The sequence below is a fragment of the Magnolia sinica genome, chromosome 3, assembly GCF_029962835.1.
Source record: "Magnolia sinica isolate HGM2019 chromosome 3, MsV1, whole genome shotgun sequence".
NCBI lineage: Eukaryota > Viridiplantae > Streptophyta > Magnoliopsida > Magnoliales > Magnoliaceae > Magnolia > Magnolia sinica.
The window spans coordinates 16,307,278-16,320,307 of record NC_080575.1 but is presented as its reverse complement, the minus strand read 5'-3'; the positions used below and the strand labels follow the sequence as shown (position 1 = coordinate 16,320,307).

The window sequence follows — 13,030 nt, the reverse complement described above, 5'->3', positions numbered from 1 at the left end:
CAAGGTATTAGATATGATTAGGTGGAATAGAATTGCATTTGGTCTGTTCAAATTCCATCCAATATTTATGGAGAATGAGAAAGGTTGGGATTAGATGGATTAAAATTACATTAGGTTGGATATATGTGGATTTTGAAATCTATTATACATACGGGCCCTACATTTATGCATGTGTTTATCTAAACCGTCCATCCACATATATTGTCTACGCATGGCATTCTGATTATTTATGCCTAGAAGCGAACAACATCCGTTATGAATTTTGTCTGTTAATTACAATTTTTCGATCAAACAAATAGAATTTTACTTGATACATTATTTTTACCAAACAAGAATTTTATCCCAAATAATGGATGGCTAAAATACCCTGATATTTCCATACATGCAATTATTGTACGATAACAATGTTATTCCCATCTATTACAATTCAATACTATTTTATTACGTAAAAATACATTGTTTCAGCACCGAGTTCTTGGTACTGATTCCTTAGCGCGGGTGGCTAACAGTGAAGAACAAAAAAACCCATTTTATTACACAGCAAATCAGTTGTCTCACGCAGCTGCGTGAAAAAGGGCGTTGTATGCGATTCCTCGTCCCATATTTCTACCAACCATACGTGCGTCTCCGATTAAGATACCGTATATCCACGTGTACGGTGCTAGGTAGCAACGAACGGTGAGCTGATCGTCGTCGACGAACCGAAATCTTCTCCCATCCTATAAAGCCTACGAACGAGAAGCATCGCTCTACCAAGCACTCTCTCACAGTCACAGCAAACAACACATCATTCGAAGACGAGCAAGCGATGGGCTCCACCGATGCGGACCCACTCCACATTGCCATGTTCCCATGGTTCGCATTCGGCCACATCAGCCCCTTCATCCAGCTGTCCAACAAACTCTCCGTGGACCCCACAATCAAGATCTCCTTCCTCTCAGCCCCTGGCAACATCCCTCGAATCTCCTCCTCCCTGTCATCCACCGTCCAAATCATCCCCCTCGAAATCCCACCCGTAGATGGCCTCCCAGCAGGCCTGGAAAGCACGGCCGAGATGACCCCACTCCAAACCGAGCTCCTCAAGAAGGCCGTTGACAACATGAAACCCCAGATCGTGACTCTCCTGGCCCACCTCCGTCCCCACATCATCTTCCACGATTTCACCCATCAATGGCTACCGTCCATCTCCACACCACTCAACATCAAGACCTTCATCTTCTCCGTCTTCAGTGCCATCTCCGGCGCTTACGTCATGGTCCCCGCCCGCCTCCCTTCTTCCCAAATCCCTACCGTCGACGACCTCAAGAAGCCGCCTCTGGGCTTTCCGTCGACCTCCGTCACGATGCTGAAAACCTACGAAGCAAGTGATATGCTTTACGTTTTCAAGAATTTCGGTGGTCCCAGCGTCTACGATCGTGATGTCGGATCCAAGAAGAACTGCTCCGCCATCGTTATCAAGACCTGCTTGGAAATGGAAGCTCCCTACGTGAAATTCATCGAATCTCAGTACGGAAAACCAGTCTTACTGGCCGGTCCGGTGGTCCCGCAGCCGCCCACCGGAGCTCTCGATCATGGGTGGGCCGACTGGCTCGGCCAGTTTCCGGAGAAATCCGTGGTCTTCTGCTCCTTCGGGAGTGAAACCTTCCTGAAAGACGACCAGATCCGAGAGCTCGTTCTCGGGTTAGAGATGGCAGGACCACCGTTTCTGGTGGTACTGAATTTCCCAGACGAGGAAGATACAGTAGCCCGCTTGAATGCAGCATTGCCTGAAGGTTTCAAAGAGAGAGTGAAGGATAAGGGCGTGGTGTATACTGGGTGGGTGCAGCAGCAGCACATACTGGCGCACGATAGCGTGGGGTGCTTCGTGTGCCATGGGGGGTTGAGTTCTATCACTGAGGCGCTTATTAGCGACTGCCAGCTCGTGCTTTTGCCGCAGAAGGGGGATCAGTTCTTGAATACGAGGCTGGTGAGTGGGGATCTGAAGGCAGGTATAGAAGTAAAAAGGGAAGATGAGAATGGGTATTTTGGGAAAGAAGATTTGTGTGAGGCGGTGAAGGCGATAATGGAGAAGGTGGATGAAGAGCCTGGGAAGACAGTGAGGGAGAATCATAGAAAGTGGAGAGATTTTATGCGTGATGCCGCCGTGCACGAGAAGTTTTTGAAGGATTTTGTTAAGGAGATGAAGAGGATGGTGTTGGGTGTGGATGGATAGGTGAAGTGAAGTGCGCGTGACTTTAAGTCTGCGTGGTCTCGTTTTCTGTTGTGCTGTTTTTTTGTTTTTTTTTTCCTCAGTGCTCTTCTTCTTCTGTTTGCGCCACGTAGATATGCATGCAAGGGAAACGGATTGGCTACTCCCCTGACACCGGCCAATGGCTGATGGTCGGTGCTCTGTGGGCACCACGATGATGTATGTATTTCATCCATGCCGTCCATCTATTTTTCTAGATTATTTTATGATATAAGAGAAAAAATGAGGTATATCCAAATCTCAAGCTGATCACATTACCGGAAAAAATTGTTGAATGAACGTCTACCATTAAAAACTTTTTGGGGCCATAAAAGTTTTGGATCAAGATGATCTTTGTTTTTCCCCTTCATCTTGGTCTGTATGACCTAATCAAAAGATTGGATGTCAAATAAACAGTACAGTGGGCCTTAGAAGGATTTTAATGGTGGATATGCAATCACTATTGTTTTCCTGTGGTGTGGTCCACCTGAGATTTATATTCCTCTCATCTCTGGGACAAAGCCCTAAAATGATCTGTAAAATTGGATGAACGGAATGGATGAAACACATACATCATGGTGGGGCCCACATAGCACCGACCATTAGCCAACGGGCCCGTGGCAGGGGGAGTAGCCAATCCGTTCTCGCATGCAAGACCTGTAATTCGTGGCTCTCGTAAGAATATAAGATGGTCTAGTTGCATGACTTTAGGCCTGTTGCGATAAAACCCTGTCAGTATTTCTAAATAAATTATGTGTGTGTTTTTTTAGATGTAGGGCTCGTTTGGGAAACGGATTGGCTACTCCCCTGCCACCAGCCCGGTCGCTGATGGTAGATGCTATGTGAGCCCCACCATCTATTTTTATTTTTACGGATCATTTTGAAATTACGGTAATGACCGCTTTGGTTGAAATAGGAATACACCAGTATGTCCTAGAGGGGGGTGAATAGGACTTTTATAAAAAATTTATGATTTATTTAAAATCTTATCAAACTTGTCCTGAGTAGACATGCATAAATCAGGATTTCTTCAAAATAACTCTAATGGCTTTCAAGTCAAATAGAGGATCCAATCATAATGCTATTTGACAGGTAAGATACATTTTGTAGATTATAATGGATGTGACTATTTGTGCGGTGTGATCTTAAATATTCAATTGTGAAGGCATTTAAAGAAATCACACAAGTAATCAAAGACTAATATCAATCACAAACACAGTCATTTTTATAGTGGTTCGACTACTTATCTACTCCACTCCCGGTAAATGCACTCAACCCTTGAGTCTACCGGATTTTACTAAGGAGGTTTCACAATAGGTTCACTTCAAACTGAAGATTTTAAATCAGGTTCACATCTAACCAGTACAACCTACACCTAGGCTAACAGTTTATACTCCCACAAACAAGGGTCAACACATAGCACCCAATTTTAGGCACACTGGCCAATGATTCACTCACGGAACCTCACAAGTTTATGCTCCCACGAGCAAGGGTTAATACAAAGCACCGAACTTTTAGACCACCCTAGTCAAGGACCTACTACAAGGACGTAAGAGTTTATGCTCTCCACAGAGCAAGGGTCAACACAAAGTACCCACCACGTACACTCTCGCCGGAGGCCTCCTACGAGGACTTGCAAGGGGTGAGAAATACCTTAGACCCAATCCTACAGAAGGAATAACCATAAGGATCCTTTGAACTTTAATAACTTACAGATAAGTAAATGAGTCTCTTTCAGTGCATTGTTGAAGATCTCATTCTTTGATGAAGAACTTCAGCTTCCTTGATCCGCAACTTAGAAGATGTACCAATACATGATGATGGGTTGGGTCAAGGTTATAATGGAATCCTACTCTATTGAATATTTTTCTATAAGGGAGATAGAACGATTCCAATCATTCATGCATTCAAGACATCCCAGCTTAATGATTTGCCATTAAAGTGGTAGCTAGAGAATCCTTGAATACGGAAGTTCATTCCCCAATCCACTCTTTTGAATGTCAATGATGAGGGTGGATTGGAGGATGAGCCCCATTAGAGAAAAAGGCTAAGGGTATATGATCTAAGGTTAAGTATACAAAAGCACTCTCTCTTTTTCTCTATCCAACAACCAAGGGCAAACTCTCATTAAATAGGCAGAAGGTTCCAATGGATATAAAACGGTCATATTTTTTTATAAAGTTCGATATCATCAAGTAGGGTCGATATTATCGAGCATATGCTCTCGATAACATCGATTGTCCGCTCGATGACACGAACTCAAATGTCAAACGCTTCTGAAATCTTTTGCCAGCTTGTTGAGGAAATCGATCATGCGTCGATGTCATTAAATTTTGAACTCCTATTTCATCGACACGAGGTTCGATTCCTCGACACTTGAAAAGTGAGAGAGACTTGCCTTTGAAATTTTTCAGGTTAAAAGAATGATCGAGGCACACTCGATATCATCGGAATTTAAATGTTGATGATATCGATAGTCGTGTCGATGCATCGATGCCAATCCATTTCCACTCCCACAATACCACTTGTTGGTGCTAAAATCAGGATCACCCTTCACCGAGCTCCGAGTACTCGGAGCGAACCCTGCGTCCTGCACAAAAGGAAGACAAAGGAGACCCTGGCTAGAGCAGGGGACCCTCTGATGCCAAAGTCAGGCCAGGAATCTAGGTCTAAGTTGCATAGAGTAGTTTAGGGTGTGAGATATTACGTACCTTTTTCTATTGCAATGTCCTCTATATATACCTTTTGGTTGAAATGAGCGTGTCCGATAATCTCAGCACGGTCTCTGCCATCACGTGAGAGCTATGCACGCGCTGTTGTCGGCCGTTACCCAGAAATCGTGCCCGGATGATGCTCCAGATATGTGTTACAGAAAGTTAATCCCTTAGCGCAATCTTCGGCCACATTCTCATCCAAGCCGAGCTTAACTCACGGCTGCCTGAGCTCATGAATAAACTGTTCTTAGTCGGAATCTACGAGTCGGATGTGTAATGACGTCTAAAAAAGAACTTGGAATCGGGTTGGGTCGGACGGTACCGATCCAAAGCTATTCTTATTGATATCTCTAAGTCAACCTTAGTATGGCTCGATTCAGATTTACCCATAATAGAAGCCTCCTACTTTCTGGGTCCGAGCTCGGACTCAGAGAGTAATTACCTTGGAAAATGAACCGTCGTTCCCCTCATGATGACTAGCCGTTATGGCCGAGGTGAACAGTCACAGTGATGACTCATCGTGATCCGGGAGCGGTACAGTGGCAATCGTTTCTTATGTATGAGCCACTAGGCGTCGAACACTTGGCCACAGGTGAGGAACCTAATCGGCTGAGTGAATCGGACAACGCTGCATGGACTTTGAGAGGTGAAGAGTCCTCTACGCATTGAATGCTAACTGCCCACGACTTGACGGATGTCAGATCGGACGAATTATGTGTCGCCACGTACACAGTCAGGCTCGAAACTAAGCTGCTTCAGCTTCGGAGACAGCTGTCCGCCATGATTGTGGACAGCCAGTGCTGGCTATATAAACCCCTCGACTCTTTCATTTGAACTCTCCCGCATTCGAGTTCTTTCAGTTTTTCCTTTTCTCTTGAGAGTGTTTGTTGAGAGAAGCTGTCAGAAAGAAGTTTCGCATGCCGGAGAGAAGCTTGCCCGAAGAGAAGTTTGTTGTAAGTCTTCCCTCTTCCCCATCTCTTACTTCAATTTCCTTTATTGCTATGTCGAACAATTCAGATGATGTTCGGGTAGTTGGGGGTGAGTCCGAGCCGGAGAGTACGGACTACACGGAGAGGGACTCGGAAGGTCCTTTTGAGGTGATCCCTCTCCACCCTCTTCTAAAGAAGACTGCCGATCCGAAGTCTAAAGGTCAAGCTAAACGATCAAGGAGGATATCTTAGGATTCGTCTAGGAAGGCCGTGGTTGGGCCTTCAGGAAGTCAGTCCGAAGCAGCTGTCCCTAGAGGCTCGATTTTAGTCGAGTCTCATATGGCCCAGATCCGTGCCGAGTACTAGATTCCTAACTCTGTGCACATCAGGGCCCCTTTCGCCCTCGACGCACCTGGAGATCCAGCTGATGGAGAAGTAGCAATCTTCATCTGCGCCATCTAGTGCAGGCTCCAATTTCCCACCAATCCCTTCGTGCGCATCTGGTGACAATTGAAGAACCAGATAATATCACGTTTGAAGCTGGCACCGGGTTAACTCATCCCAAACGCCTAGCAAATACTGGTTTCTTCCTACATTATCTGGCGACACCTGAAGAATTAGGATTTATTGCCCGACGAATTCCTAGTTATGTATCAAGCCAAGCACGACTCAGCCCAGCCGTGCTGGTATTATTTCTCCGTGAGAGCCTAATGTACTCCATGCCTCGTTGCCAAACTCCCCTCTTCTAACAAGGATTGGAAGGGGAAATAGTTTTGGGCCTCGGAAGAGTGAGAGGCCCCTGTGTCTGAGCTCGAACATTTACAGGATAGAGTGCTCACGAAGTTTGTTAACCCAAGTAGACTCCTTTAACATCCGTATTGCTTTTTATTTCCTAGCCTCATCCTTATTTCTAACCTTCGCCTCCTACCTGTAGATTATCCAAGAGGTCCTCCAGAACTATCATCTTTCCTCCAAGCCCAAGTGGCCAGGAAGAGGAAGAGGACCGCATCTGGCACAGTGTCATCAGCCCGGACAAGCTTACCAGTCCGATTTTAGCAAATTCAAACCTTCCCCCCACTGCCTTAGGTAAGCTTCTCAGCTTCATGCATAGTTTTGGTTTCCCTTGGTAGACAGATCTGACCCAAATTCTTGTGATCAGGTATGGTCGAGGCGTCAGGCTCTAAAAGAAAGAGAGGGGTGGTGGCACGTCCTCCTCTTAGCGTCATTATCGCATTTGAGCCCCGTGTCAAGATCGCGGCGAGGAAGAAGAAGACCTCTACCCTTGCGGCCGAGCCTGCCATAGTCGAGCCGGTTGTGGCTAAAGCAGTCGCAGTCGCCATTCTAGCCTCCAAGGCTCCATTAGCACATCCACCTCCCGAGATTCAGAAGGAGGCAGTAGGAGAAACTGCCGTGGTGGATTTCTCCCACAATGTCTCAGGCGACCCCGGGAACATTGTGCTCACCACCGTGAAGGTGGATTTCTTAGTCGGTCGAATCGATGCATTAGTCAGAGGTTTTGTTGTGCCTGAGGCCAACCCCCAGACCTCGACTGCTAGCGGTGTCGATCAAGCCACTAGTCCGGTCCCTTCTTCGGGACAGGAGATTTACGCGTCTGGCTACCACATGTCCTTGTTAAATGACTGAGCAACCAAGCACGCGACCGAGGCATCAATTGACAATACTCTCACGTGCCTCCCCGAGTCAGTAGTGAACGACTTCGCCTCAGTCTACTACACAGTATGCTTCTAGTGTTATTTATTAATCTTTAATTATTAACTCTAATTGTCGATTTTACCCTCTAACCCTTTGCTTCTTTAGGCACCGCCGATGTTTATTCGAATCCGTGAAAGGCTGAGGGCGATGACTCAGATGGAGGGAGAGAAGGTCGAACTCGAAAGGCTCTTGAAGGCCTCGGTCGAGGAGTCGAAGAAGCTGAAGGGCCAAATGGGAGAAGGCCAGCTGTATGACCCCGTCTATTCCGTACGACTTTCTATGCTTATATACACAATGATCAATGCTCTTACCTAGACCTGGATTGGCCGTTCATAGTATACACCCAACTGGCCGGAACCCCAAGACCTTGAAATCTATTTCATATTGACCGCCCCGTCGCCATGATCGTGGAGGTATAACCCGTGCGTCTGTACAATACTTCGTTAGTGAGATACGCCGCGAAGAATCATTATTGTATCATGTGCGCACGGCGCCATGTACTCCATTCGACAGATGTGCACAACACATGCCATGCACACATGTACATGCCACACATGGGTGAGAGAATCTCTACCCATGTGTGTGATGTCACACACCCATACCTCTCCTCTCTCATGTGCATGCAAAGTTAGCTTCTCTCCATACCATACCCTATGCATGACATCATCACACCATGCCACCCCATGCTCCTTTAATCCACTATTAATTACAAGTGATGAATTAATTGTCATAATCTTTGTCTAAGCTAACCAAGATCACATTAATTGAATCTAACCACATTTTAACAATTTCTCTACAAATAGTCCTTCATCCCTTAGCATTTTACCATTTTTCTACACAAGAGAGAGAAAGAGGAGTAATCTTGGTGGGCCATCAACTCCATCAATCCCATCCCTTCCATTCATCTCAACCATCCATCTAGTCCATCAAGGTGAGTACACCCACCGTACTCATTCTTATTTTGTTTTTGTTATATTTATGTATGGTGGAGATGATGTTGAAGATAATGATGTGATATACAAAACTTAAGCCATAATAGGCTTCATGTGGGACCCATTAATAGTGGGCCCCACCAGAATTTTGTATGCCATCCTAATCGTCCAAGTGTGGCTCATTGAGCTGGCCACACACTCACACCCATGCACACACGTGCACATATCTAATTAAAATAATAATAATATACAAGAGAGAGAAGGAACGGAGGACGCTGCTGCCAGCGTCCAGAGGACCGCTAGAGCAAGCAGCGTCCCAGCTTGCTTGAGAGAAGGGGCTGTAGGCCATAACACCCCCCTCCTTGATGTATATATTTGATCTATGCCATCCATCCAATTTCCCAGCTCATTTTAGGCGTTGAGCCAAAAATTGAAGCCAATCCGAAATTTTGGCGGGCCACATTGTAGAAAACAGTGGTATTAGTGATCTTAACTATTAGGGCCCGCTGTAATATTTCTATATACCGAAATATATCGAATATTGGGCTCATTGGACCCGTCACGAGCCACAAAACGCAGCAGACGAACTGGATCGTCCTAATGTACGCACCACCTATGAAAAACCTTAAGAAAACTAAAAAAAATGCAAATAACATTAAACGCTGTTGCTGTCAACATCCAGATGACGCTGCAGCAAGCGGCGTCCTACTGCTGACGCTGGAAGGAAGTGGGTCCCACCACAGGCCCCAACATGATGCATGTCTAGCATCTACACTGTGCATTTGATGGGTCTCCTTTAAAAATGGGTCACCCCCAAAAATCAGCCGTACACGGAACTCAGGTGGCCCACATCATTAAAAATAAATAAATAAATAAATAAAAATACAATACAAAAAATAGGAAGCTGGATCAATCTGATCACGAGGTATGTGTTATATCCAAACCGTCCATTCATTTGGCGAGCTTGTCTTAAGGCTTGAGAAGAAAAATAAGATAGATCTAACTATCAAGTGGGTCACACTATAAAAGTAGTGGGGGATTGAATGTCTACCATTGAATTTTGGGACATAGAAGTTTTGGACCAATATGAATTTATTTTTCCCCTTAATTCAAGTCTTTGTGACCTTATGAACAGATTGGATGGAAAATAAATGTTATACTGGGCCCTGTGGATTGTTTAATGGTGAAATCATTATCTTTACTGCTATTTGTGGTGAGGTCTAGATAATCTTTGGATATGATTCATTTTAATGCTCTAAAATGATCTCTAAAAATAAATGAACTGTGTATATATAATAAATATATCACTTTGGGACCCATGTAACTTTGATCTCCTTGAACCTTTCATACAACTCGGAGCTCGAGTATATAGAATTACTTGCTGGAGTCCACCTGAAATTTGGATGCATCTGAAATTTGGACTGAACCCTCAACCAAGTGGGACACACATAATGGATGGGCTGGATTTGTGAACCATGCCTTGGTGACCCAACAAATGATTATGAATGTTTAATGGAGGGTAACTTTCTCAACTTTTATGTGTGGTGTGGTCCACACGAGCCATAGATTGACTTGATTTTAAGCCAAGAGGCCCACGTAATGTCTACATCAGATCTACACTATGCATTGTCTTTGATAAACCATTTTAGTACATGAGCCCAAAAAAAATAAAGCTGATCCAAATTTTAGGTAGGCTGCACCACACGAATAGTAGAAATTAAATATTTACCATTAAAGACTTCCTTTGGGTCTACCACAATGTATCTGATTTATTCAGTCCATACATCATCCTTGACCACCCATTGCATGGTATGGTTTTCAAAAATCAGGCTGATCCAAAGTCCACCTAAACCGTATCACCTGAAACAGTAAGGAACAAACTCTTATCACTAAAATCTTCCTAGGGCCGAGATTAATGATGTAATGTATATCCATACCATCCATCGACTTCACCGGATTGCTGGAGTGGATCCTAACTTCGGGTGAGTCACACACAACTCAGCCTCATGGGAAATCCCCATGGACTTCACCTCATAGGACCCATGTGAATTCCATTAATGTGTGGGCCCAAGAATGTTAAGGCCTATTTTAAGTGAATGCCATGTGGACCCATTAGTGGTAGCCTTGTTTGGGCCAACCATTGGGCCTCTTCGACAAGAGTTTATAATCTCCATGTGTTGAATGTATGACGAGTTGGTATTGTAATTTTTAGAGTAATGATGATTAATCCCTTAAATGGGCTGATTGTGGACAGCCCTTGATCACTTGGCACTTTGGTTAGAGTGCGACCCCAGGTAATAGGATCATGTGATTTGTGTTTAAACCCTTAAATATATTTAATTATAATAAATATGTAGACTCTAGTGGTATGAGGGTGTAATATACTTGTTTGGCTATTAATCATGTGGGTATTTGATGTATGTATAACCACCTAATCATAGGCAATGGTGGAGTTTATGTAGTATATGTAGTCATCTAACTGTATGAATGTGAAATACGTACAAAGCCACCTAACCGTATGAAATCAAGTGGCATTGATGGCTATTCAACAACGTAGGTTTGTGCTTATCGATATAGATACCGCAACTTGAATCACATATTACCAAGTTGTACACTAAACCGAATGTGATGTAGGGTTATGTTACCCAAGCTAATGCTATCAAGGTCCTGGATTCAATGCGATGTGATATCTAAACCGTAAATGGTATAATGAAATGTAACTCTTGGCCCTTAACCATCCGACACCGAATATGAGTCATTAATTATGTAACGTGTGAAGTAGTTGTAGTATTAGACTTATCATAATTGGTGTAGCCTTGTATTCGTGTGTAGAATTATGATTGCTCGATTATATTTGAATATTTTGAAATGTGGACACTAGATCATAATAATAATCGTATACATACTAAACTATGTGAAATTGTAGTACTTACCGTCTAACCATGTGAAAGTTTAGTAAAGTGGTTACCCCATTATGTGAGCTATGATGTAATGAAAGTACATAACCATCTAACCTTAAGTCCCTTATTATGACTAGTAGAGTGACATTTGTGTGGCTACTCAACCATATGGACTTCTGATAATGGAATGACCATAAGACCATGTGGGCGTATGAGAATTGTGTGATTACTCAGACTCGTGGACTATGCTGATGGTATAACCTCTTCGATATATGAACTTAAGACGTGGTCAAATTGATTGTGGACTCTACCTTGATATAAGTGTTGCATATTTCACCATTTATCTATTAGGTTAGTTAATTTTAAAACAAAATGACGTACATCCAATTCCTAAATAAGTCAGACGATATGAAATAGTGTTAATTAAATGTATAACTTCCAAACACTTGTAAACCCACTCTATGTATATATTTTATCCACACTGTTCAATTGTTTTGCCAATCAAACAATTTGATGATGGAGCCTGCTGACGTATGCCTTGTGCATCTGAACTGTTCTTCCTTGTACTACCTTAATTTATGTGAGTTACCTATACTATCTACTTGTTGGGACCCACCGTAATGTTTGTGTGTGGACCCATCTGCTTGCATTACCACTTGGAAGTAGGACCCACTACATTGTATGAGACAAATTCACGTCATCCAACCGTGACTAACTCTTATGTGTATATTATATACCCAAGTCATTCAACTTAGGGCTCAGTGTATCTTGTGAGGTTTACCTGTACCTTCCAAACCATTGTAAAACTACTATTACAATTATTTGCAAATCCAATCTACTAACACCCCACTTGAAGGTGAAGCACTTTATTTATATGAGTTTTACCAGTACCATCCATCTTGTGGCTCATTTACTATATGCTATATCTATGCCTTTCATCTCATAACCACTTGGTGCATGTACTTTGCGTCACCACTACTCATTAACCATAAGGCCCGATTAGAGTATAACCATGTGGTTTCAATAGAAGAAAATCACATTGGGCCAAAGCCGCTAATGGAATATTTATCTTGCGAAGGATATGGTGTAACTCTTATTACAATTAATGCCCGTGATTATGATAGTTGCGGATGATATGAGTAATGTCAGTGATTATGGTTAATAGAAGAATGTGGTTTAATACTTGATTAATGTTGTTCCACTCCCTAGCATACTAAATTCATCTACTTAACCATGTTGATACTGATCATACTCATGTACCATGGAATGATGGTATGTGCAAGTGTACTTCAATACATTTATTCATGTGTAAGATATGTCCTCTTCAGTTTAGTCACATGACTATGAATTGATATAGTTGATAGTGGCACATGATGATTGTATGTTATTTTTGGCTTAAAGGTTAAGTAGACCCTAAACTCGTGGCATTATATACATAACACATGCACTTGAACGTATGCCTTATCATAATTGCTTGAATTCATGCATAATCATGGCATACATGATGATCAAAATACCACAGTCGTGTCGTATAACATGAGTTGGATCTTGATGACGAAATGTACATCTATGATGATAACTTGGGTTATCCTTGAAAATGAATGGGACACCGAAA

The 13,030-nt window shown here is 43.2% G+C and overlaps 1 protein-coding gene across 1 annotated transcript; it reads left to right on the top strand.

Annotated features, from left to right (window-relative positions):
* Positions 1 to 776: 776 nt before the first annotated feature.
* Positions 777 to 2,265, top strand: LOC131239612 (anthocyanidin-3-O-glucoside rhamnosyltransferase-like). The gene has a single exon (XM_058237397.1). The coding sequence runs from the start codon at positions 809 to 811 to the stop codon at positions 2,210 to 2,212; it is 1,404 nt and encodes a 467-aa protein (XP_058093380.1). The 5' UTR covers positions 777 to 808; the 3' UTR covers positions 2,213 to 2,265.
* The last annotated feature ends 10,765 nt before the right edge of the window (positions 2,266 to 13,030 follow it).